At 45.1% G+C, this 26842-nt stretch overlaps 2 protein-coding genes and 1 long non-coding RNA gene across 3 annotated transcripts; all 3 read right to left on the bottom strand.

Annotated features, from left to right (window-relative positions):
* Nucleotides 1-952: 952 nt before the first annotated feature.
* On the bottom strand, nucleotides 953-4082 carry LOC135401672 (uncharacterized). The gene is made up of 2 exons (XR_010424879.1): nucleotides 3209-4082; nucleotides 953-2044 (listed from the first exon to the last, which is right to left on the bottom strand). It is a non-coding gene; the product is annotated as an uncharacterized LOC135401672 (long non-coding RNA).
* Nucleotides 4083-4541: 459 nt separating this feature from the next.
* LOC135401669 (GPN-loop GTPase 1-like) lies at nucleotides 4542-13029 on the bottom strand. The gene is made up of 13 exons (XM_064634189.1): nucleotides 12414-13029; nucleotides 12093-12173; nucleotides 11138-11231; nucleotides 10511-10550; nucleotides 10382-10448; nucleotides 10294-10331; nucleotides 9284-9362; nucleotides 7850-7990; nucleotides 6974-7203; nucleotides 6196-6235; nucleotides 6050-6116; nucleotides 4823-4900; nucleotides 4542-4744 (listed from the first exon to the last, which is right to left on the bottom strand). Exons 1-13 carry the CDS (start codon nucleotides 12420-12422, stop codon nucleotides 4641-4643), a joined length of 1068 nt encoding a protein of 355 aa, XP_064490259.1. The 5' UTR covers nucleotides 12423-13029; the 3' UTR covers nucleotides 4542-4640.
* Nucleotides 13030-14312: 1283 nt separating this feature from the next.
* LOC135401667 (BTB/POZ domain-containing protein 9-like) lies at nucleotides 14313-25362 on the bottom strand. The gene is made up of 10 exons (XM_064634188.1): nucleotides 25254-25362; nucleotides 23756-24081; nucleotides 22681-23034; nucleotides 19909-20050; nucleotides 18844-19079; nucleotides 17672-17785; nucleotides 16266-16549; nucleotides 15633-15740; nucleotides 14834-14912; nucleotides 14313-14762 (listed from the first exon to the last, which is right to left on the bottom strand). The coding sequence occupies exons 2-10, from the start codon at nucleotides 24068-24070 to the stop codon at nucleotides 14643-14645; spliced, it is 1752 nt and encodes a 583-aa protein (XP_064490258.1). The 5' UTR covers nucleotides 24071-24081; nucleotides 25254-25362; the 3' UTR covers nucleotides 14313-14642.
* Nucleotides 25363-26842: the final 1480 nt, after the last annotated feature.

Below are 26842 nucleotides of genomic sequence, written 5' to 3'. Positions count from 1 at the left end.
GGATTGAAGAATGACTGGGAACGGCTTGCTCACGATACTGGTAGCAGCGCCAGCGCCCCAAGCGTATTTGCATTGCATCACACACTCGTGATCGAGAGCAGAGAAAAGCGTGGGCATGCGCAAGGGTACAAACGCGTTTTTTTTTTGCCTTCTATCCATTCTTGAGAATGCTTGAGAAGACCAATGGGACGACTTCGCACGCTGTGGCACGCTGACTTCGACACACAGCATGTGTCCTGGGCCGACTTCGCGGGAACTGTGCAGACTTTTCCGTCTGTAATGTCTGCCGGAAAGCCTCAGGCAGCACAGCCCGGTGGTAGGATTCAAACCCACCACATCTTATCATCAGCATGATGGACACCTTCACCACTCTCTGTTCCAGCCATACCCTCAGCAGTGATACTGATTCAACAATACCAATCAGATTCAATTCAGGTCTCCATTTTACCGATGACAATATGTCCTATCCAAATCGAGCCCTGAAGTCAATTTTGTGTTGGCAAAGCACATAATTTTGGATCGCTATTTATATTTTCCGCGTCAAATCAAATAATCAAATAATTCAGGCTCTCTCAAATCCTATGTGAAAGCTGGCCCTCTGAAACGTCACACGTGGCTTCGAGGTGTTGAAATGACCTAAAATCGGACACCATTGCAAATATCTCTGATACCGGGAAAGAATGAGGCATCCCATACTGAGAGCAATGAACAGTTGTATAATCAGTCAACACCAATAAAGGACGGAGAAGAAAGCAGACGTTGTATCGAAGCTTCATTGTTTTTTTGTCATTAAATATCGCGCAAATATCAGTTCTTATTTGTTTGTGGTGCTCAGCCGCAAATTTTTATCACGTGCACCCCAAAAGACGAGATCGCACGACGTAATGCACATTTCAGAATTCTCGCGGATAATCCGCGCTTATTACCGCGATCGACGTAGTGAAAAAAAGTATCTAGTTACGAACATAATTTATTTGTAGCACAGCTGGTACCCAAGCCGCTGGTACCAAAGGTCAAATTAATGCGAGCGCATTGTACCAGCAACAAATACGCGTAAAAAAAAAACGTAGCAAAAAAAAATCCGGGCCGCCTAAAGCATCACGCCGCCCGCAGCGGCGGCACGGGCGTGGAGCATCTTGTGGGTCCGCAAGTTACTCTTCCTGTTGAAGGCCTTGGGGCAGAGGTTGCACATGTACGGCTTCTCGTTGTTGTGCATGTTGACGTGGTCCAACATGCTGCGCCTCTGCGTAAACGACTTGAGGCACAGGTGGCACTGGTACGGCTTCTCGCCCGTGTGGCCGCGCATGTGCAGCTTGAGGCTGGACCTCTGGGTGAACGTGTTCTTGCAGATGTCGCACTGGAAGGGTCTCTCGCCAGTGTGTCTCCTCTCGTGGCGCTTTACGTGGTGCTTCCTGCTCGTCTCGTAAGAGCAGAAGCTGCACCGGAAGACCGCGTATTGTCTGCCAACACCTGCACGGTCGTGCGAGAACTATAAATACGTGTCACATTTATCAGACTCGACATTTACCAATACGTCGACAAGTCGTCAAAAGGAAAACGATACAGAATCGGTGGAGGCACTGTCAGGGGGTAACCGAAAATGGCGGAATAGAGAGGTATTTGATACTCTCCTCCTCACTCTCTAATTCAGACTGATTTTTTTAAAAATTGCTCATACACAGGGGCGGATTTAAGGGTCTGTCATGGGGGGGGGGGGGGGCGGTCTTAAGAAAATTTCGTGCTTTGCGGCGCAGCATCGTCCAGGAGATAGGATTTTTACATAGGGAACACGACCGTATGGGGAGGGGGGCGGTCGCCCCCCCTTAAATTCGCCCCTGCTCATACATGCGTAAGAGTGCCAGTCAATAAATCTAATTTCAAATCATTCTAATTCTGCCATTTTCAATTACTACTACTGTCATCACACTCATCATCAATTTTATAGGAAACGTATCAGAAGAGCAGAATAAATCTCCTCGGGAGTTTCCATGGTAACCGAAGTAACGCTCTTGCAAGGGAGGATGACTTTGCAACTGGTGAACACCTGCAAAAATGGAAAGGTGGATCAAACTGATGAGCAGAGCAAAAAAAGTGTGCATTCTCCTGGTTTATAACTCAGTTTCAGTTCGTGACAGAGCAATGGAACAGACGTTCCTTTTTTGGTTGGGATAAGGCACAACCTTACAAATCACAGAGTCCTAATTTACAGATTGTTGCTCCTCTACAGGCAAGCGTACAGTGTTGAAAAAAATTGAGAATGAAATGAAATTTTATGGACATCATTTCTGTTACGAGAATATGTAGACAGACAAACTCAAACTAGCAACTCCGTGACGTCTGCTTGTTTGTGTCGTCTGCCGTTTTTTTTTATGCTCCCGCCTCATTTTGTAATATGGACTCACACCAACACACCCATCTTTCAACTCTCGGGAGGGAATCGACAATGAAAGAGCCCGACTGTGTGTAAAAACTCAGAAACAACGCGAAAGCAGCAGATTTCTGTGTTTTTGCCTTGCCAGCATCTACGTGGCTTTACGTTTACTAGAAAGAACCTGCTGGGGAAAAATGGTGAGCCCGTAAAATATCATTGGCTATATCGTCAATCATAATACAACACACCACTGATCATCATCATCAATCTCGCTCGTGATCATTCCTCATACTACTGTTTAATGCATTAAACATATAAACATTAAACATTTAAACTTTGTGGCAGGGTACAAAGTTGCTTAGATGCGTTGTCTTCTGTAGGGACGTTGAATACGGTGACGGTGACTCACTTGTACGTCCCCCTCAACACAAACAAAAGCTCAAATGAAGCTCTATGTGGATCCTTCCAGGTTCAAACTCTGCCGCTTTCCTGCCTGTGAGAGCTATATGAAAAAAAAAAAAACGTGGAAAATATAGTACAACTAGCTGCTTCACATCCCTTCTCTCAACTGAGGATTATAATGGTTTACAAATGGATGCTATAATTTCGCTGCACGTCTCTGTGGCACCGAGACAATGCCAACGACAGCTAGTCATTGCTACTTTCATCGCGGTCGCGTTGGAAACTTTGACACCCCACAAGTGCACACTGTGTTACTACAACAGACGACGCGCAATAATGTCCTGGAATTGTTCGTAGTTTCTTTGCAGCTGCACTGCTTTTTGACAACCAAGCTGCGATGTTCGCGTGTAAGTTGCAGTGTCTCTGGTGTCTCACCGTCTCACTCCATTAGTGGGATTATTGGTGATCAAAGAAAGAGTAGATTTCCTTTCTAAAGCCTCTTCTCTGCTTTGTTATCTTCGAAGGCGTTCGAAGGACACGGGCTCAAGGCCAACGTTGGCGTTATGGCTATCTTCTTATCACTCAAGAAAGAACAATACACCACACTGATTTATCATTATCACAGTTTATAATTTATTTCGGTATAACTCCCGCTTGTTTAAGTTCGTCGAGTTCGTTGTCCCACGGATCCTCCTCCGCCTCCAGTGACGATGGCGCCACCCACAGTGGCGCTGCAGTCTGTGGTTATCGGCAGACACACAGAAGTCAACAAGGTCACAGGAAAATATGGAAAGTGGCGTGCGAAAAAAAGACAAACATGGGCCCAAACATAACAATCCAATACAGAATAGGGCACAGCCACTGTCGAAGTTTTGAGAGTTTCCGACAATTTTGTCGTCTGCTATTCGGCATGTCACCTATCAGAAAGTCAAGCGAGTTCACCTGAGGAAATCAAAATTGCCATGCACCAGCAGTGCGTGACCAGGCGTAAGGCATGGCATGCCATTGAAATATAAACTATACAGTGCCTGGAAGCGGAAGTGTGCGAGCGAGCGAGCATACGAGAGAGACGCACGAAAGGCGATGAAAAAAATATTCAGCTCCGCCAGGGGCGCTGCAGCAAAGAGGCGAGTCAAGTATCACAGAAGATTAAGTATGGCAGTCGTAGACACGGGGTAACTTCGCCAATAATCCTGGCAGTTACCGTACAGGGAGCATCCCAATGAAGACTACCCTCCCTCTCCTCTGCCATGATCATCTCTCCCCTCTCCTGGGTGCACGGAGCCACTTCAGAGCAGGCTGATCGCACCTTCCCCCTACATCACCCCCCCCCCCCCCCCCCCGTGGTTCAAATCCCATTACTGTCTGTTTTTTTTTGTTTTTTTTTACGATTAAGCTGTTCTGTCCCAGGCAATTGGAGGCCTGTGTTGTGTTTGTCCCTTTGTGGTATGTTCCAGCCTCAGAAAAATTACGTTCCATCATATTTCCCAGAAGCAGATGCCCGCTGCGTTGTCGGAATACGTGGAATGGTCGGAGGTGTAGGTGTTGCCATTTTGGTACTTCGAGGCGTGTTTGTGCTAGGCCACTATGCCTGCAGAATCCTCGAGCAGCATCTCTTTGCAGTTCTAGTACAGAACAGACACCTCACAGCATAGATCGGTACTCGGTCTAGGAACTCGTATACCATGGTTGTGCCTTACTCAAAGCCCATCACATCAAAGTCACGTTGTCCCTGTCGTTCAATATCACAACCCACGACCATCGTTCATAAACCGCCATCGGACTTGAAAATTTATCGCTGCAGTCTATTTCGCGTGACAAAATATAATCTGTACATTCACTGACATATTCAAATTCCACGATGATGTCATTCTTTCGCAGGTTGCTGAGATTCGTATTTGGTTTTCCTCTTGCTCTTTTCACGTTCGAGGAATGTCTTGAAAGATTCGTATTCCGCCTCTTCTTCCGCATCTGCAAGGCAGGGCACGTGAAAATGTGCGCGCCCAAAACAGTCGACGACACAGCAGGATTAATGCAAACCGCCCAAACCTTCGGTGACGTCTTCTTCCGACGAAGGCTCACTCTCTTCTGGTGCGACAGAAATTTGAGCCTCTTGACACGTCGAAGCTATAAAAAAAAACAAAAAAAAAACAGCACGGAAACTTTGAGAGATGACGTCTGCATGGTGGTACAATACACACACACCAAAGCCTTAAAAAAACATTAAGCTCTCAATGTCTAATGTTGTTAGCAGTCTAAAAAACATAAGAAAAGAAAGTCTGTGAAATACAGAACCACATCACGCAGTATTTTTCCTATGCATCCTTTTCTGTTTCACAGGCTCCCTATTTAGGCAGATGAAAAGGCTACGCATAGGTAGGGCCTGACTTTTTAGGGTTAAACCCGAATCCGCCCGATATTTACCCCCAGAACGAAATCTGTAAAATTCGGGTTTAACCCGAATCTACCCGAAAACATCCGGGTCGCGTGGCACACTCATAAGTGTGCATTAAAATAAAGTTTGATAACATTGCTAAACATTAGTTCCATGTTAAGACAAATTTTTATTGAATAAAAAAAAATCACCCAAATACACCCGAATTCCTGACGACAGAGTATGCCGTAAGGAGATTTAACCCGAATACACCCGAATTTTCAAATGAAAAATATCGCCCGATATTTACCCCCCGAATTTGGCCAAAAATAAAACCCGAAAAAGTCAGGCCCTACGCATAGGGTACCCTGTCGGAAGTGCCTCAGTAGGGCAATTCCCAAGACACTCAACAGCTTACCAATTCGCCCTTAAACCAATATATTTTAAAAGTTAGTCAGTCTGTTTCTAATTCATTACTTAAGCAAAAAAGGAAAAGGGGTGCTGACAACTACGATACGACTGCTAACATTAGTTCAGGTTTTATTTGTGTGGGGCGCTCCATCTTTATTAAACATGGTGCAAATTAGCCGAGACTCCTTGTATACTGGGTGCAACTTTTTCTGGGAGGTTGAACACCCTTCACAAACTCGGTGGGGGCAATGACATGCTGTTGAGAGAAACCTGTACATTTTGTTTTTTTGCAACTTTCATTAGTGAATATCCACTGACTTTTACGTGTACTGTACAGATTACTCCCGTGCTGTACCATGCAGATGAGCTGATTGAAAACGATGTCGTCTCGTTCGATTATTTTCCTCCGTAATCGTTACTGCTCATCTGAAGGGCGGCACACAAAGTTGCAAGCTGCAAACGTGACAAATTCTGCGGTTGAACACACGCACCTTCTTCGCTGATGTCCTTTTTCAGCCTTTCCATCTGCTTCCCTCGCTCGGCAGCAACGGCCCTCTCCTGAAATCGTCGTGGGAGACTCGGTTAAGCTGAGCATTTTTCAAGCATCAACGGAACAAAAATCGTGTGGCTCTCTCACCTTTTCTTGCCGCTGCCTTTCGTATTCTGGCTTATAATCCCTGAAAATGGTCACGTGTACTTGTCAAATGCAACATTTCAAAAACGAGTACATAATAATTAAAGCCCCAGCTTTCTTTCTGCTGTGGAAAATTCACACTTCCGTGAAGTTGTGTTCACAATGATGAAATATGGAAGTCACTGAAAAGGTTAGCCAGCTGCAGGACTCGAACCCATAATCTTCTGGATTACCGGTCCAGGGCTCTACAAACTTTTACATTTACAAATCTAAATCTACATATCTTATCTATATATCTTATCTTACAAATCTGCGGCATTCTGCGGATGAGAGAAAACAAGCAAAAACAGGTTACAGCATTCTTCCAGGATCGCTTACCCGGCTTGTCCCGCATCCTTTTCCTGCCTTTCGTAGCTGTTCAGTGCCTTAAGAAAATTATGACTCAACTCCGGGGTTCCTGTCGTTAAATTTTCTTTCATCGCGGCATATTCCGCTGTGTAAGTGCCAGCAGTATCAGTCACGTTAGACCGATCGGGTTTAACCAGCGAAAGTGTCGCAGATCGACTGAAATCCTACAGAATTCTGTAATGTATCGAATATTCCGCGAAAAGCACACGATTCTGAGGGGAACAACAGCAGCTTCCGCGAGACGTGGCCAACTCCGCGAAATTGCGCCGATTCGCGGAAGGTGAGGGGCTCTAATCATAATACATAATTGGAAGTAGCTTTACACGTATGGAGAGTCAGCCCAGAATTGTGTGGCTACAAAATGAGTACTTACTGTATGTACTCTTCCTTAGCCTTGCGCACCGCGGCAAAAAACTCCGCCACGCCTTGACCCGTGACGGCTGACACACCAACGACGTTCAGGTGCTGATAGAACTCGTCGAGTACAAAACTGAGGGAGGAACTGAGGTTTGAGAGGTAGGACGTCTCGTTGCGTAGTGCGTCCTGAAATGCCTCAAAGTCCTGCATCCATTCCAGAGCAAAGGAATGGTCCACGACATCAACCTGGAAGTCATCGGATCGGATTACAGCCAGCCCTCAATTTACGCAACCTCGATTTACGAATTCCCTCGCTTTGCGAACGGTTCATCCTGGAACGAAAACCTTTCTTTGTATATTTGTCCCTCAATTAATGAACGTCGATTTCTGATGAACACATTATTCAGGGTCAAATCAAGGAGGCCCCACGCTTTCCTGAACTCGAATTACAAACGGTACACCATAGTCGTTCGAGGTCACTAACGTCATCCCGTGTTTCACTGTCAATGCCTCAAGGCATCAGAGTTGTCCATTGTTCCCTTGTCCATCAGAGTTGTCCATTGTTGAGTTGTCCATAGCAGTTGTCCCCTTAGAGCTGTACGTGAGTGAAACCGCATCCACAGTACGGCAGAGTGCTTCGAAGTAAGAACGACGAGACGACCATTAAATGACGCGAATCTCTTCTCGGTAATATTCACACAGAAGTCGGGTACGTATGATTACAAACTATTTTTGAAAAAATAAAGTACCCAACTAACTGCCCCCGTTACGTGTTGTCAATCTTATCCCACGTCACGAGGCGTTTCCTGTCGTTGCAATGCACACCTCGAATCGTGAATACTACCTCGCTTTTATGAATGATTTTCCCAGGAACAGTTGGGTTGAGTCTCACCTTGTTCATGGCTATTAAAAAAGGAAGCTTTGTCTTGTAGAGGATACTGCAGGCGTAGAGCATGTTGGACATGAAGGTGACCGGGGTGACGCTCTTGACGACGTCCATTACGTACACAATTACTGTGGGGAACTCCGACGCCTGCAATGGCGATGGTGCATGTATAGGGCCTGACTTTTTAGGGTTAAACCCGTATCCGCCCGATATTTACCCCCCGAACGAAATCTGTAAAATTCGGGTTTAACCCGAATCTACCCGAAAACATCTGGGTCGCGTGGCACACTCATAAGCGTGCATTAAAATAAAGTTTGATAATATTGCTAAACATTAGTTCCATGTTAAGACAAATTTTTATTTAAAAAAAAAAAAATCACCCGAATGCACCCGAATTCCTGACGACAGAATATGCCGCAGCGGGATTTAACCCGAATACACCCGAGTTTTCGAATGAAAAATATCACCCGATATTTACCCCCCGAATTTGGCCAAAAATAAAACCCGAAAAAGTCAGGCCCTATGCATGTAATGACTGGGAGTGATAAAAATTACGAGGGGACATACTAGAAATGGAACACTACCAATGTTTGTTTCCCCCCCCCCAAATTGCTGTTGTCAACGTCTTAAAAACATATACATACTTTACGCGGATATAAATACAGCAAAAAAGATAGATATACGGGAATTTTTTTTATTAGTTAGATTTTTAATAAAAAAACCTGCGAGAACAGCGCCGATGCCATTTTGGCAGGCGGGTTATGCGGACGTCCTGTATGACAGTGTATCCAACTACTGGATGACCGATTAGCTAAAGTTCATTAATTAACTTGGATGGATCAATGGCTTCGAATAATGCCTGCCTCCAATCGTGCCATCTAGCATTTCCGGAAGACACCTAATTAATAAGTAACGAATTTTAGCTAATTATTCGTCCGGTAGTTACAAATGCTTTCCGACGGTACGTTAGCAGAACCCGGCTGCAAAAAATGGCATCCTTGCTGCTCTCGCGGATCATTTATTTAAAAAATTCTACGAAAAATTTTTTTTAAAAATCACCGGGCAACCAAGATTTTTATAAATAATTATCGATATTCTCTGTCAGATATCGATATTTATCGATTTTTGCAAGATAGATTTTTATAAATGATTATCGATATTCTCTGTCAGATATCGATATTTATCGATTTTTGCAAGATAGATTTTTATAAATGATTATCGATATTCTCTGTCAGATATCAATATTTATCGATTTTTGCAAGATAGATTTTTATAAATGATTAGCGATATTCTCTGTCAGATATCAATATTTATCAATTTTTGCAAGATTGATTTTGATAAATGATTATCGATATTCTCTGTCAGATATCGATATTTATCGACAATAAAAATTCCCACGTTCCCATCGCTCTAGTGGACAGGCATCGGAGAGCGACTTACAAGGCTCTCGACGATGATGCTTCCAGATGCAGACCACGTGAAGACTTCGATTTGACCTGGTGTGTCGAACACTACGTACCTACATAAGAGAAATCACACGGAGAACATGTTCGAGGTGCCGGACATCCTGTGTCCCGTAACTACGTGGTGCACACCATGCAGATAGTCAGCGCATGAGTTTGAATAAAAACATGAAACTGTAAGAACCCCCCCCCCAATCCCAATGGCTTTGCAGATGACAGCATTAAACGTGCGTTTAGAACCAGGGAAAGGTAACAGAAACTGATATTGCACACGCAGAACACCTGAAACGTGAACTAAAATAATTTACGGTTTATTAATTTATTAAATAAAGCTGAATGAAGGAAACTAAAAGTAACTGACGGAGTAAAACTAAAATGAACTATCAAACTGGAGCATACAAGTAAATGGAAGAAGCACAGTTCTTATATGCTGGTGGTGACTTGCAAGCGCGAGTAACATTCGTGAAAACCATGTTTATATATTTAGCTGTTCAACGAAGCCATGTACTGTTTTTTTAATAAACGTTGTATGCACGTATCCCTAAAGTCCTCGAGATAGATTTCAGAGTGTACTAGCTTACTAGCTTACAAAAAAAAAAAAAAAACGAAAAAAAAAGGGAAACGACACACGGAGGGGGCCGTACCGAAAACCAGAACGGAAACAACAATGGCGGTAACAGAAAATGAAACAGAAACAAATATGGGCCAGTAACGAAGCCGGTAACGTAAACGAAAAGGATTCCGTCACCTTTCCCTGGTTAAAACGTCGATCAAGCACCCTTTCATATCATTGTCGGCTTTGGAATTGTAGAAGTCTTGTTTGTCTGCGGCATTTTTATTTCTGATTCCACATGCCTTCAAACTCATTAACTTGTATTGACCCAGTGATATCTCCAGCTGTATAAGTATGTACACAATTACAGAGCACTGGATCATCCAACGAGGGAAGGTCGCTGACAACACATATTTCGCGGGCAACTCACTCACTCTAGTTGGGATTTCCGCTTGTCGATGAGCTTTAGAACCTGAAAACGCAGTGGGTAAATAAAACCGCAACACGGGGCTTCTGTTCTACCTGATCAAATCTTGTGGAGAAGAGGTTCAAGGATGTCATAATCCCACCGTTAGGACCCAGGCCATACCTAGGACACGTTAAGGAAGCCAATGCCCGAGAGGACAATTACGACCGTGGTCGGAAGGATACTGTTTCATTACTTCTTTGTACTTGACTGTGTCACGGATGTCTGCAATATACAGCAACGAGAGTCAAACAAAAATCTCCTTCACAGAAAATAAATCGTTCCTGGCACAGATACAGGTGATAAGAAGAAATAATTTTGGATCCTACATACTCATCGCTAACTTTAAAATATTTTATATAAACTTTTGAAGTAAAATGTTTTTTATCCACGTAACCATCTCTCGAACACCAGCAGAGGGGTCGTTTTGTTTTTGCAGCGACTATATCAACGCACTGCACACGGCATACAAGGGTGGTTCAATAAATAATCTTAAGACTTTAAATGAAATCCGGAACTATTTCGTACTCAATATTCTAGGACTTGAAAAAAAAGTACAGAACAAGCAAAACAACCAGTGAACCGGATGAGGAACAAGACCAAGAAATGCCAGTCATGGTTTGATACAAGCGCGTGGAGGGGAGACTTTGGAGAGTTACTTATTGAGACACCCTCGTATTTTACCATGTTCAATTACCTCATTTTTTAAGAAGCGTCATATGTGAGCACATTGATACGTTGCCGTAGCACATACAGAATTAAGTCTTTCAAGTTACAGGGACGGCAGTTATATTGGAAAATGTGACACGAACCCACATTGGCAGGGTAAGGAACCTCCATGCAAGCTGGGTCGAGGTTGACGACGTACGGGGCCTTCCCTGCAGCGTGCAGATGGGCCGTGATTCTCTGCAAGGCAGAATTTCACAACGTCTATCTTGGCTGCGATATTTGTAGTCACAAGTCTCAGAAAGTCTGTTCGTGAGTGTACTGAGAACGTGACATGACACGCAACCGCATTTAAAGGAGTACAGAGGGCCATCCAAAAAAATTTCAGATTAAGACATCTGATGAAAGTGTGTGTGTCATTATACTGAATAGCGCGAAAGGTTTTGATGTGTGCAATCTGTTTCCCAGAAAAAAACTCGCATAAACATAGCTCCGCGCCTTCACCCTTAACTCGCCACTCCAGCTATAACGAGGATGAGGAGGTATGATGGCACGTCACCGATGACGGCATAAGAAGACTTGTTCTGGTTTGCCGGTCAGTGGGGGTCAGCGCCTTGTCTCTTTGCCGCCGTAAACCTGTTTTGCCAGTTTTCCCGGAGAATTGGGGATAGAAGGAGCGGCCGAAACATTACCGAGCAAGGAGAAAGGCTTTATCAGAACCCCGAACAGCCGAGTAGCAGACGACAGCGGAGTAGCAGACAACATTTCTCTAGGCCAATCAGCGAGCGTTCTCCTTATAGCGTCAGCGCGAGGTTCCAGGCAGATCACAGGCTGGTGCTGCTCTTCACCGCCGTTGCGCACGGTCGCTTTTTGCGGCGTATTTTAAATTCAATTTCCGCGATAATTATGACTCTGTGGTGTAAATTACTTTGCATGGTGCATCTTACTGGCCTACGTAACAGTTTTATAGAAAGAAAAGTGGGTGTTAAAAATGACTTCTGTGCTACTTTAAGCCAAGTTGTTTTGTGTCGTGTCACGTTTTGGGTGCGTTTTGTCAGTGATACTTGTGTCCCTAGCTGTCACCCGTCTGTGTGATATTACCTGAACCCAGGTAGTCTTTCCAGAGCCGGCCATTCCGAGAACGATGACACAGACCGGAAGGTTACTCTGCTCCACCGCGGCCTGAAGAATATTAATGGAACGTAAACCATTCACACAAGACAGTAGATAATTGTAGGACCTATAGCTGCTCGCATTTTGACCACAATGGGCAACAAATGGCAAGTTATCTGACGGAGCAGTAGGGAAGAACTAGCGTTTATTTGGTCACTTTTCCAGTTTTGATGCAAACTTCTAACAAAGCCTCGGGATTTTACGTCGCAAGAGACCTACCACTAGAAAGTTTGAAACGCACACGCTTACCTCTGCCATGACGTTCGAATGTAGCAGGATGGCACGACGAAAGGAACCGAAGAAACACAAGTCTTATTGTTTTACTTCTCTAGATCTAATTTCCGGGATATCACACAACTCATAACGGCTCAATCAATCACAAATCAATCCACACGTGTGTTGTTGTGTTGCGTTGCGCGCGGGTGCCGAGTGAGGTGACGACACTTTACGTCACGTCCGGTTGTGATCTGTTCCGCGATCAGTAACCATGGTAACCACAGTAACTTTGTGTACTTCCGAATTTGATAAATTGTTTCAAATTATACGACCCGTAGCCCTTGTAGCAGACTCTCGAGCTGCTCGAGTCCAATGAACGAACACAACCTAAAGCCTGTTGGAAATCGTCCTGGGCGTTCGGTTGACACTGAAGCAGACGACATTACGGGTTGTGTTCGTTTATTGGACTCGAACTAGAGCAACTCGAGAGTTGACCACTGATGAGTTCAGTTGACTATTGGGCGAAAATCGTGACGTCATCACCGTGGCATGGAGGTGCTCGAAGGCTCCCACGAGTTTGATGGAAAGTAATGTTCTGAGGTTGGAATGGAACACAGAAGGGACAACACACAAAGCCTCAAGTGCCGAAGACGAACATGATGACTCTCACACGTCAGAACTCCGAACGGGGGAGTTATGATGTGTGTGAGTCATCGTATGCATGTCAAATGGGGGGAATAATGGGGAAAGGGGAATATGTTTGAAGACGTTTGTTTGTAGCAGGGGCGGATTTAATGGGGGGGGGGGATCCGGATGTCCTGACCCCCCCTCAATTCCAGACTTGAACATAGGGTTCAATGGACCAATCCCAGCATGCACCTGGCACTTATCCATAGCAGATCCGCCCCTGGTTTGTAGGTATATGTATTGGTACCCCAGCTGTATTGGGCAATCTCAGAAATATCAGGAGTGTGGTGCACCCCCTCTAGGGGGGGGGGGGGATGTAGGGAAATCCCTGTCTCCACCAGTGCATTGGCCCTTCCCATTTGACTCGTAGGTTCCAATATATCACACGTTGAGGAACTATACATCTGGATATTATAGTTGTTTTTGCCGTGGTGAAGCATGTGCACCTTTCAAGCCCTTACAGTAGGCGCAGGAAAATGCCACTGGAAAGAACGCTTCTTTTTGTGTACGTACGTGTTTTTTCTTTCATGGTGGAAGGTTGAACCACTTCGCACATATGGGTAAATCGTCACGTCAGCTCATCAAATTTTGCTGCCATCTAAACACATTTACTGGCACGCAAACTAAAACACAAATTTGATTTAAAGAATTATACGGTAGTGTGCAGAGACATAATGCAACAGAGGCACCTGGAACAAGAAACCAGATGAGGTAGTTTGCAAAAGCTTCGTAAATTCGCAGGTGTCTGTTGGAACAGCATGGTCCAAACAGTGTAAAAGGGCAGCAAATCCAGCCAACCAGTAAGGGAATACATATGAAGGGAAGTACAGATAAAATTTGTACGTTAATCATCGAGTTAAGTTACTTGCTTTCACAACACCTTCGGAGCAGAAATTTTTTTAGATGGCTTTCTGTACTTCTTTAAACGGAGGAAGTCAATCGTTGGACTTAACTCTGTTAATTTTAAGCTTATTTAACGTATTGTTCTAATCAAAGATCACCTCCTGAAGGGAGTAGGATTCCAATCTGCGCTCTTTTGAGTATAGGTCATCCAGACTGATGTGCACCAAATAAAGAACTGCATTGTCCTGCCATCTGTACATGTACGAAAGGAAGAGAACACAGAGCTGGCGTAACGCCGATATGTGTAACGTTGATACGTGTATATGTACGTTGTGTATGTGTGTGTTAGTGCCTCTAATGTATCGTAAAATAGAAATAAATAAAAAGGCCGCTACCCATATATATCTCAAACATAACGGGGTGCTGCCCCACGCTTTTTTCGTAGGCACGTGCCGTACGACATTCCCTGTGTGTCTTTCCACAGTATTTACATTCCCTCGAATATTAAGTACAGGGGGGAAAAGCAGTGACACCCTGTACAATTTCGCAGCTTAATAAAGATACGCGCGTTAACTCGCCAACCGGGACTGGCCAAAGGTTGGGCAGCACCCCTCCCGTATTACGGCTTTTTACTTTCACTGTATAACACGGTCGCTTTTTGGTTGAGGCGAACGGCACAGACGCTCAAAATAATTATCTGTCGAGTAGACGGTTCTTCCTGTCGGGAAGAATTTACACTTTCGAACAGGACTTGGTCTTGTCTTCCGTTGCAGCAGCATCTTCCTCCTTGCTTTCCTTGACGGTTGTGGCGGCGTGCTGCGCTGGACATTCGAAGTGCACGCAGTGAAACACCTGCGCGGGAAAGACAGCCCGTGATATGCCGGTTGGGGAGGGGGGGGGGGGGGGGGCAATTCTTTGCTCACCTCATTGGCTGAGTTATGCGTGCCCACTATACGGACAAACACCACGGGCTGGAGGGGGAACAGAAGCAGCTGCCACGACCTGCACAAATCAATCCCTCGCATTCACCGTTCTTGCAGTTCGAAAACCTATTACACGTGGAGATGCAAGGACTGACAAAATATCTGAACAATTTGCAAAAAAAAAAAAAAAAAGAAAGAAGAAGAAGAAGAAAGTTTTTTTTCCCGTCTGTGTTGCCCAAAAGTTCGAATCCCAAAAGTTTAAAAGAAAAAAAGTTCTGGCAAAACATAATGCCAGAAATTGCCTGTTTAGTCATTCTGGTCAACTACTATGCTTGTTGTCGTAATGCTTGTCAACTACTAATGTTAGTCAACTAGTAACTAGTTAGTAACTAGTAATGTTAGTCAACTACTATCCTTGTTGTCTTAAGTTTGTCTGTTCAGAGTTCAGACAAAACAAAAGATAAGGTATTGCGCATTTTATCGATATTGTGAACGATTGCACTCTCATTAATCTTCGTCGCTGAACAATGAAAAGTTCGTCTTTCCAGGGTTTGATACAATTATTCTTCGAGAGAAAATTTGAAAAGAAAAGCCGTTCTCCCGTTTCAGTATGCCAAAATTATCGGGCATTCTGCATCCCCACGTCAAAAATCTACGTGTTCTCTAGTTCCGGTCCCGCCTGCACGAAACTCCGAGCGTGCTCAAATCTATTGCGCTCGGCGGCCATTGAGTCGAGCGTCGCAGTCGATGCACACCGAGCGCAATAGGCTTGAGCACGCTTGTGCGTAATCATACTTGCCTACAAAGCTCATCTCTTTTGTCGGCAACCATGGTCCAGGTCTTCTGGTTCACCGAAACCTCGACATAGTAGCTGTATGAACGGGAGTCACAGTCCCACAAGAGCAGCCTGCAGAAAATGTTTGTCTTAATCACTGCAACGTGTGGCAGAGCCCTGCACTACTGACCCCCTCAGATACTCCAGATACTTATCGCATTGCATATCAGACGAAAGGTATCTGCTCTTGTCTTCTTCCACAAACTTCATTATAATCGCCCTCTTCCTTCTCCAGCATATTGTGAACCCCCGCACAGATTGTTCCATCGACTCAACCACACACCTAAAGTACACCCACTTGCTCCCGCACAAATAAATATACCTGTATTCATCCCATCGATTCTATGTGGAGCAATCTTTCCGCTCACGTTGGCTCCGAACGTAGGCACACTTATATCCAAGTGCAGTGATCTGATTTCATCGTAATTCCGTTGGGTTTCCTTCGGCTTTACGAATCTGCGTGTATACTTCACGCCGCATCTTCCCCTTCTGCGTAAAACCCTCTCGGATGGTCTTTAAAGTAAAAATGAAATGAAATGATGATGATGATCCTGGAGGCTAATGAAAGCTCACTCGTTACCAGGGTTGCCTACATACCGCATGGAATCCACCAGGTAGGGCTGTGCGAGCTGCACGACGATCGCTCCAGACCCCAGCTGGTGGCAGGTGTAGCCAGAGTCCCAGTCGTAGTTGCTAGTGTCCCCGTTGATGAGGGCATTGCGGCTGCGGCTCACTCCTTCCATGACGTAGGCGGAGAGGGCTACTGTGGCCACGTTCTCCTGGGGCCTCATCAGGCCGCGCTCAAGCACAAACTGTCGCTCCGTGTACGTGCACTCCAGGGACACCGCATGGAACACGCGGTTCACCGTGTTGTGAGTGCCCTGCACCAGAATGCGACTTGTGTCAGGACGGCCCAGACCAGAAAATTGGCGCTAATTAATTAATGACTGCTAAATGTAACAAATAACTAAATAATAATTTATAATTAATTAATTAATAATAATAATAATTTTATTTTCCCCATTCTATACACAATTGCAAAATACAGCAGGCCCGTCTAAGCCGAAAGGCTTGTGACACTGGGCCTGAGGCAGTCTAGCGACATTCACAGAACAATCCTAGGGGAAGTTATAATTAATTAATAATAATTTATAATTAATAATAATAATAATAATAATTTATAATTAATTAATTAATAATAATAATAATAATTTATAATTAATTAATAGCATTAGACAATAACTGCCAAATGTGTTTGTCCTATGTCTAATTGTCTCATCCACTACAATGTTACATGAGAAAGATGCTGCCCGCCACAAGTGTGTTCGTCTGCGTGAGTGTGGGAGTGACTGGCAACAATGTAAGAAAGAATGTGTTGAGGGTGAGGGACATCAGATGGTGTGGGTTCGAATCCCACCGCTGGTGCATTTCAATTTGCAAAATTAGGTTGAACAATACGAAAGCCTGAGTAGGGGCCACTCTACTCTGAACCCAAAATGGTGAAACAGCATTTGAACAAACTATTCAGATTAATGAACGGTTGTAGAATCTCCCGCCAATACTACATCCAACTCAAAAACAATTCCTGACTTAAGCAACTAATGATGAGACTGAAATTACGGTGCTACGAATCATTTCTGGAGCTCCATCGCACATCTCGTGAAACAACACGCTGGTGGTCATCATGTTGTCTTTGAACTACAACAGTAATCCCGTTAGCCTTCATTGCTAGCATTGGCAGAGTGCACCCAAACCAAAGAGACCTTAAGTGATCATTACTGTGGGCTTCTGCTCTTTGTGTATTCGTCATTGTTTCTCTCAGCCTGGCTACTTTCCATCATTTCAGTTCACGGGCTTTTGTATCAATGCCACTTAATCGTGCGAGTTTATCTCGTAATGATTTAATTATGCGCACCGTTAGATCTGCAAAGCATCTTCGGTATATTATTATCATCATCATCTCTACAGCGCACAACAAGCGGAACAACTAGAAAAACACTCACAACAATGCGTATGTAACGAACGACCCTCTGTTCGAAGTAGAGCCGCTGCCAGGAACGGCACAGGTAGTCGGAGTGGTCTACGACCCGGACCCAATCCTTCTGGTCGACGGACACCTTGGATGGGAGAAAAAAAATGATTACCTTTTACGGAGTAACTCCTACGACTAAGACCCAGACTTTTCGGCAAAAATGCGCAGATTTAGGACGTATCGCGAAATCTGTTTTTTTTTAAAAGTACGGAATAGACGAGTTGAGAAAATCCCAGAGTGCTTAGCGTCGCTTTGAACTGTGGGAGTTTACTAATACGAACGAAACGGGTGGTCTCCAAACTGTTCCGATTTCTCCCCTACCGGTCCATTGTCCGCGACGTTTCAAGGTCGGCGGAAGCAAAATGTGAAGGATTATTCTTCGTTCTCCCGCTCAGCAAACTCCCAGGATGCAATGCGTGCGCAAAGAGCACTGGGATTTTCTGAACTCGCCTATTTCGCGGAACTACGAGTCTCGACTGAGGAACACAGCTTGGTGCCAGGGGTGGACGTACCTACGGCTTGTAACTCCTTTTCCCGCAACCACCTAACTGGGAGGAAAATAAACGCGTACCACGCATCTCATGTTGGCAACACTGGTTGAGCTCACGTCCACCCCATCTTTGCTACTTCTGTTTCGCTCCCGTCAGCGATATCCCGTCTAGTGCGTTCCTCACGGCGGAGCGTGCTACGACTCCCCGTGGGGAAACAAGAGTGGAAAGGTCAGCACGGTACCAAAAAAATTCTACGAAAACGCCCGACCGTTTTTCTGCCATAACCGTGTTACGCTGCTGTTAAAACAGCAGAAAGTGTCGCGTTATGCGTAGCTGCAACCGTATTTTGGATTTGTCGACACTTTACTTCTGTGTCATGCTAGTTAATGACGATTTTGTCTTCGTATGTCTCCGTCGACCTCGCAAGTACTTGCCGTGGAAAACTGCAAAAGTTCTGCAGAAAAACCAGGCCCTTACCTATAACAAAGGACCTTCTACGAAAATGTTACATTTATTCGCACAATGAACGAGCTTTTCTTACTCGGACAAGCCGTAAAGTGAGTGCGCTAAGTACCCGAGTAAATACGGTACATTTCCCGGACCTTTACATGAATCACCTTGGAGCAGAGGCAACTGGAGACTGCTTGTGTACCTCAATGTAGTAGGAGTACGATCGGTTGTCCTTGTCCCAGAGCAGGAGGCGCATATGGTTGAGAATGTAGGGCATGCCCAACTGCACCAGGATGCACTGTCCTTCGTCAATGGGATGCCTCGTGAACCCCCGTTCCATGTCGTATCCTTGAGACTCTCCGTCCAGCAGGGCACTGCGCATCTCCCCCTGCAGGACTTGCGCCTTGTGGGTCCCCGTTGCCACGTTCTCTTCTAGCACTGCGATGGAAATGTCCCCGTTGAGCTATCCCTAGAGCCCCTAGCTTTCCGCGAATATTGGTCATGTCTCGTGGTACCTGCCGTTTCCCTCAGAATCGTGCGTTTTTTTTTTGCGGAATATTCGGCACACGAGCGACATTCCCCGCAGAAGCGGAGGACGCGATAAACGTCATAGCTTTACGTTCAGTGTTCACGTACACCGCTAACTAAACGTGGGGATATCCTGCAACACAGTCGCAAGATATTCCGTAGCAGACGACAGGAAAGGCGCTGACGGTGTCGTCTGCGAAGTGTCGTCTGCTAAGTGCGCAGTACGCCACTTCCGATATTCCGCACCGTCTGAATGCTCACGTAACACGGAACGGAACTTCGTCTCTGTGAGCAGTGTTTTTGCTTTTTCTTCCACTAGAATCTTCCTGGAGGATGTCGCCCGTGTGAATACACAGATACTGTATTTACTCGCGTATAGAATGCGCCCCTAATTTTTTTACCCCCATATTGCACGCAACCCCAAGTGGCACTATGTTTTTTGAAAAAAAAAAAAAAAAGAAAAGTGCAGTCTATACGCAAGTAAATATAGTGTTACAGAATTATGCAAGCATTTCAATCATTCTGCGACATTTTTGCTCGTTTTCTTTTACCCGCGGAACCCTGCAGGATTTGTAAATCCCACTTCGTGGAAATGTTAATTTACCACAGCAGAAAGCTAGGGGCTTTAACTCTCCTTGCTGGAACCTTTCGCAGACGTAAGACATTGCTACGTCCGAGATGAGATATTTCCTTCCTCCTTAAAATGTCGGAAGGTTGTTGTCCAACGAGGAGGACTCACACAGGCATCCCCTGTACCGTAGGTCGGCGTCTCGGCTTTCCGTGCGAGCCTTGATTGCGTCCAGGATGGTGTTGGGGCAGACTAGCCCCGTGGGTCGCACCACATTCAGTAGATCTGGGAGGCTCATCAGAGAGAGACGCACCTGCAAACGCACATTCATAAGAGATCTGTCATAGAGATGCTGGAAACTAAAAAACAGGGCTTCCTTTGGGTGGCATCCTTCGGGCAGTCGTCGGTAAGTTACTGAAAAAAAAGTAACTAACTTACAGTTACTCTGCTAAAACAGAAACTGAGTGACAGTTAGTTACTCTTTTTGAAATGTAATTAGCTACAGTTACCACATTGAAGTAACTTAGTTACTTTACAGTTGCATTTTAAAAAGTCAGATGAGTAACCAAAAAAATTGTATTAATGATTGTACTGTCAAAGCGTAATTATACCGTGTTATAAACAGAGAACTTGCTATGGGTCAGTACAAGGCCATGGGAGTTAATCTAGGCCATCCTGGCTGTTGGCTGTATATATACTATGACAAAATTTGTGGAATTCCTGCGTGAGAAAAACGGCAGGGCATTTGAAACGACAAAATTTCACTAGAGGACTGACGCGCGGAAAATATTGCAATATCCGAGTAACTTAGTTAGTTACTTTTTACAGTTACATTAACGAAAAACGGTAACTAGTCAGTTATAAGCTACTTGTGTAGCTTATAACAAAGAAGAGAAGAACAAAGAAGAAAAGTAACTAATTACAGTTACAAGTAACTTGTAACCTATACCCCAAACGCACTGACACAGGATCCACATCGCACACAATCAGGCAGCGATCGTGATCACCCCCAGCTGCGGACAAAGCAAGTCTTGGTGACAGAGATTAAAAACGGCGACACTTGTCCCTCCGTTCGCGAACATGATTACGCACTTCAAGGAGGGTTGGCACAAGCTCAGTGGCTCCCTCTCTCGCTACTCGCACTGCCGGTTCTGGGCTGGCAAGATGGCGGCGGCCCGCACGAAGAAAACAACGTGGACAAACGCCAAAATACTGTATAAGTAGACCCTGAAGTTTTCGGGTTTTATATTTTTCCAATTTCGGGGGGTAGAAATCGGGTCAATCACTTGATGTCGAAAATTCATGCAAATTCGGGCGGAAAAATTACCATCAGACTGAATTTGGGGATAAATCGGGCTCTATTGTCGAACAAACGTTCGTTGTACAGCCTATCCAGAGTATCAGATGTTGAGATCAACCGTGTATTTTGTGAAAAATTAGTATGTCATTGCTGTGAGGTGCCTAGCTTAGGTGCAGTTTTGCGGGTAGAAATCGGGTTTAACCCTAAACCGGTGAACCTCGATTCGGGGTGCAAATTCGGGGGAAAATCGGGTTTAACCCTAAAACTTCAGGGTCTATGTATAAGTAGTAATTTTCGCGAGGACCTATTTTTCGCGAAATTCGCGAAGGCCCGTATTTCGCGAATTTAAAGTCCCGCGAAATATTGACAGAAAACCGCGAACCAATGACAGAAAAATACGTCAACGAAATCTGTAAGAAGTTTGGCCCAGGACGCTGAGGCAACTTATGTACACAGGGTTCCTTACGCTATTACACTGCATCGTCTCGCAAAGTGCTCTGTTCGCCGCTGCAACTCGAGACTGTAGTCCAGCCCTCATGTTTGAATTCTGCGCGGATGTAGGCGTCCCGTGCTTCCAGTTCCTTGTAAGCCTCGATCATCCAGTAAGCGTCTACGCACTCTGCCACATGGATAGGCCTTTGTAAAAGTTGCCGCATCACTTTCGTGTGCCAATCGCACCTGCTCGATGCGATGACAAGAATAACGGGAGACAGGGCCGTTCGGCAATGACACAGATACAAGCCGAGTAGGACCCCCTAATCGCAAACCTTGCAGTCAGAAGTGCTCAAAAGGAAGACAAATTGAACGAGTTACCCACTGGCAAAGTTCAAGGTGGATGGTCCCAAAAATGCAGGGTGGACGCAGCGCGGTACCGCGAATTTAAGGTTCCGCGAATAATTACCTGATCCTGGCTTCTCACAAATTCGCGAATTATCGGGCTCGCGAATTTAACCACTTATACAGTAGCTGAAATAGCATTCAGTTCAATGTGAATTTTATTCAAGCAGACATCCTGGACCAATGTTTCCGTTTAGTTTGAAACTTCAGTGGCTGGACAGAGTCACATGAAAACCTGGATCACGAACGTGAAGTGCAGGCGTGTCCAGCAGGATTGAGGCAACCAGGATTGCGCGCCCATTCAGGATTGTGCGCGACTAGGGTTGCCACCAGGCCGGTATTACACCGGAACGGCCGGTTATTTGCTCGCTCTGCCGGTTGCCGGTAGGAAGGTGATACCGGCAGCCTTCTGCCGGTATTTGTGGCGCAACACCTTCCATGGGGGGTTTTACGGGGTTTTCCTTCCAACATTCCACTACAGCTCGAATAAATCTGGAGCACAGACCCAACTCCGTAGTCACCAGTTGTTTCCTTAGTTACTCATTATTATTATTATTATTATTATTATTACTATTATTATTGTTATTATTACACACAGGAACACGTTTCCTCCTATTGTCTTGAACTCTCTCTCTGGTTTTCTGTGTGTGCTTTTCCACCCCTCACCCACTTTCCCTTTCCCTCTATTTCACCTCCTCTCCCTCGGCAGGTATTTTTTCACTGCGAAAGGTGGCAACCCCACGCGCGACAGTAGCGTTTCGGGTACCGGTTACTACCCGAGACCGCCTTCGGGTCGGACGGCTCACCTGCTGGAGGATGGGAGCTGGGTCCACACCGGGGTTGTGGTAGACCCACTCACACACCGCGCGGAATATGTCCACCTCGGGGGCGCAGAAGGAGTCCCGTCCAATCATCTCCTTGAGCGCCGCCGGAGAGAGCGAATAGAAGGTGTCCGTGTGGAGGATGTTGAGGGCGTGCCTGTCGACGAAGGCCCTGCAGACGGCGGCCAGGGCCTTCAGCTGGTAGAGGGAGGCGCGGTCGTAGATGCGGCACACGTTGCGCACTCCGAGGATGCGCTCCAGGTAAGAAGACACGCCGCTCTCCAGTTCCACGAAACCGTACTGGTGAGCCAGTTCCAGCACTTCCAGCACCGCATCTTCCTGGACGCAAAACGTAGGTTACCAGACGGCTTTCACGACAGTTTCGATACGGATAGAATTATTTCGACAAACTAAGGTGGGGAGGTGCGCAAATATATTAGGAATGTTGAATAAGGTTTCGGGCGAATAGGTTTCGGGTTAAAGCCCCGCGACATTTAACGGAGCACAATGGTGCCGTAAAGCTTGCGGCAAAATCGGAAGTAGTTTGCACCTTCAGTAACCTAACTACTGTAGTTAACTACTTAAAATAGTAGTTTAACTAGTAGTTGCAACTACATTTCAGCAAGTAGTTGATAACTACTTTTTAACTACAATCTGGTAGTTTAACTAGAAGTTTAACTACATGTAGTTAACTACTGGCCATGTACTACTGGACAGGTAACGGGATTTCAAAGTCGCAAAAATGTACAAAGACTTTGCTCTGTTTCCCTTTTCTCCAATCAGAAGAGGAATATTAGGGGCTGTGACTGCCACGATGAGGTTGCAAAAAGCTACGGACCACTTATTAACGTGTCTGCTACACTATGAACAATTCTATAACCCAACTTTTAAGAACTCAGAGTAATGTGCCGTACAAACACTTCCCCTTCAGACAATGTTAAAACTTGACAATACCATCGAAATCAACCGTCGTGAAGTTGGTTCGGATCGTGCGGTGCTGTAAAGCTCAGGTTTTGAACAAATTGACCCACAAGCCTGCTCAAGGCCATAGAGAACGTACCTTGAGCCCCGACAAATTGAGTTGTCCCGTATAGATGTACTTGAGCAGGAGCTGGAAGGCCCGCAGGGGAGCGTCCAGCAGTTCCACTTCCTTCTGCTTGGACTCTCGCATGCCCCCGAAGAGGAGGGCGCGGAAGTAGTCGCTGCACGATGCCAGTATCACCTTGTGGGCGGGAAGTCTAACGTTCTCCACCACCAGGGTGATGTCACTGTAGTCTGGCTCCAGATACAGCTGTCCAATGTGTTCTGCCAACCAGGACACATGGTTCACCTCCCCGAATGGTTCTTCCCCGTCCAGGCGGTGGTTGTCGCTCATTCTGACGGCACCTGCGATTGGTCGAAGATGTCATGTGACTCCTTAGCTGGAGACTACTCATCAGAGCTGTACGTAACATGTCGGCACCTGTGATTGGTTGGTTGAAGATGTCATGTGACTCCTTAGTTGGAGACCACTCATCAGAGCTGTACGTAACGCGTTACTAGTAATCAATTACTTTTTACGGCAATTTTTTACGTAACCAATTAATTTTGTGAGCAAGTCATTTTCCAAGTAATCTGATTACAATTTTCTGTAATCGATTACTTTTTTTAACCTTCTCTCAACAATGGTAACCCTTTTCAGCAAACAAATCTGTAATAAATGCGTGTATGTGTTTTGTACGTTGTTTTCAAATGTATTTGTGAATTTCATTTACGATATATGTTGGTGTCTCATTTTAGAATTTGCAACAAGAGCTGCATAGTTGCATTCACTGCACAGGCTTGTTGGCTTTGCTACGGCCCGCAATTTAAAAGCAACGGAAAAAGTAACGCGTTACATTTTTAATCGGTAAAGAATTACTTTTAGTATTACTTTCAGTACTTTTAGTAGTAACAGTAATTGTAATCAATTACTTTTTCCGAGTAATGTGTACAACTCTGCCACTCATAGACAACTAGAGAAATTTTATTGGTCCCGAATGAGACCGCCGGGCTGTTTCTCCTGTCGTCCTAAAATACTGAGCCGCGTCAGCCCAAGGAAAAATCTATAAATTTTGGCAAAACTCCATCGACAACGCTTCTAACACAATTCATGGTAGCAGAGGAGTCCCACTGTATCGAACTGGTGGAATCGTGAAACTGGCAGTATTTCCTCGAGTCTGAGAACATGAACAAAACACACACAAACACAAGTCCTCCGTTTCACGGTACCTTATGGACGTTCCCAATCTAGAGCTGTCATTACCCTTACATCAATTCAACAGCTTACACCACAGCAGAAGGACCTACAACGACGTGTGGCAAATAGCTCCAAAAAGGTAGTGAAGTGTTCGGAAAGTAACTTTCTGTGTCAATACAATTCACACTACGATAGTGAAACGAGTGAATGCTGCAACTGCAATGTGGAAGACCGCTTGGTTGAGATGAACTATCGCAACACGGATAGGGAACAAGTGTGTAACAGCAGTGTCCACAAGAACGACAAAAATGTTGAAGACAAACAACGAATTATAACTTGCCATGTTCTAGCGACGTAAATACAAGCGTCGTATGCTGCTATGTTGTGTTGTTGTAAGTTGACAACTTGTCGTACTTCGCTTCACTTGCTCACCGCAATGGCGCTCGCTACAGAATGCAGTGTTGCTAAAGTCTGGTCGGGCTGTCCATCCAAATGAACCCAGAAAAGGCAGAAAAGCGTGTGGAATTCCTAAGAAACAACTCTATCACGGTATCATTCTAGAAAAAAGTTTACAATAGTTCGAAACATCCAAAAATTTCATCGGGTACGCACGTACTTTAGTGGCGACAAGATGCACATAAAATATGATATTCATCTGCAGAAAAAGAACAGTCCACTGAAACAAGAAAAATATGTAAATAAGACGACGGTTTTTATGGAGACAGGCAGGACACAGGACGTCGAGATGTGTGGCAAAATACAGTGCGTAGTACGCCTTTTTGGTTGATCTGACGAAGTGCTCGCTCGAGAAACACGGCAACGCTAAGCCTAAAACAGCATGTAAAACAGATTCCGGAGGTGCCATCTTGCAATAGGTACGGTTGTTGGGTTCGGTTAGATCACCTCACTTTAGTGAGGTTAGGTCGGTTTGGGTTTGACAGATTGGGGGAGTCCGGGAGGGCGCCGCCGGGAGGGGGGGGAGGGGGGCCAGGCACTCACTAGGCGGTGCGGGCGCGCGGGCATGAGACTGTTCCGCCGGTTGAGTCTGAAGGTCCTCAGTAAACATGGCGGACCACCTGGAAGAAACAAGAAATTATCGCTTGCGATAAAATTTAATTTTTATGCGTTTCACATAATATACGAGGGTCATTCCTGCGTAATTTCGTTCCTAATTTGTTCCTGCTTCGGGTAAAAACATATTGTTTGCCTAGTTATTTTCTATGGTTAGAACCCCCCTAGAAAAAAAGAGAGAGAGAGAGAAAATCCGCGCCACCGTGCTCCGCTGGATTGAAAAAAAAAACAAACAAAAAAAAAAAAAACATTGGACGTCTTTGTGTTGTTTTGTAGTACCATTCATATCGTCTCACACCCGTTCGTTCTACGGTGGAACTAATTCAGTTCCACATATCGACTGTTAACATAATTATGCCCTATGTATTATGCCCTAATTATATGTATAATCATGCCCTACAAAGGCGAAACCTCCAGATTTCCCTCCCTCCCACTATATATGCTGCCAAATTCTTGCAACCCCCCCCCCCCCCAAATACAGGCCAGAAAGGCTAAAAAAGCCAAATATGGGCGTCAAAACCCCCAGATAGGAACACACCCGCGATATGAAAAGGGCCGAGGACAGGGACACTGGCAAAGCCACCGAGTTCAGCACTGAGGAGATGCCTCAACGTTCGTGAAAGCAGGCTTGTACAAGATATAAGATAGTTACTGAGTACACAGCCGGCAAAAAAAAAAAAAAGAAAACTGGGTAGAGGACTAAACAGCCAATCTAGATACTTTCAAGATACTTTGACGTTACAATTGGAATTCGCTATGAAAGAAATACGAAGAGCGTGAAATTGAAGCTGACATTACCAAAAAGCTTTATTAGCTCGCAGGGACAACTGCTTTTCAAAATTACTATCCGATAACCTG

The sequence above is a fragment of the Ornithodoros turicata genome, chromosome 7 (genome assembly GCF_037126465.1).
Source record: "Ornithodoros turicata isolate Travis chromosome 7, ASM3712646v1, whole genome shotgun sequence".
NCBI lineage: Eukaryota > Metazoa > Arthropoda > Arachnida > Ixodida > Argasidae > Ornithodoros > Ornithodoros turicata.
This window is presented reverse-complemented; position numbering and strand designations above follow the sequence as displayed.

Bases quoted from the DNA above. Each gene is read 5' to 3' on its own strand.
- LOC135401667 (XM_064634188.1), bottom strand. From the start codon at position 24,070: ATGAGCGACAACCACCGCCTGGACGGGGAAGAACCATTCGGGGAGGTG. The intron at 20,051-22,680 runs GTGAGCCGTCCG...GTGCGTTTGCAG, and splicing joins CAGCTCCCATCCTCCAGCAG to GTGCGTCTCTCTCTGATGAG. The intron at 17,786-18,843 runs GTACACAAGCAG...CTCCCATCCAAG, and splicing joins CGTACTCCTACTACATTGAG to GTGTCCGTCGACCAGAAGGA.
- LOC135401669 (XM_064634189.1), bottom strand. The intron at 10,449-10,510 runs GTATCCTTCCGA...AACGTGTCCTAG, and splicing joins TACAAAGAAGTAATGAAACA to GTATGGCCTGGGTCCTAACG. The intron at 4,901-6,049 runs GTGCGTGTGTTC...TTTTTTTTATAG, and splicing joins AAAGGACATCAGCGAAGAAG to CTTCGACGTGTCAAGAGGCT.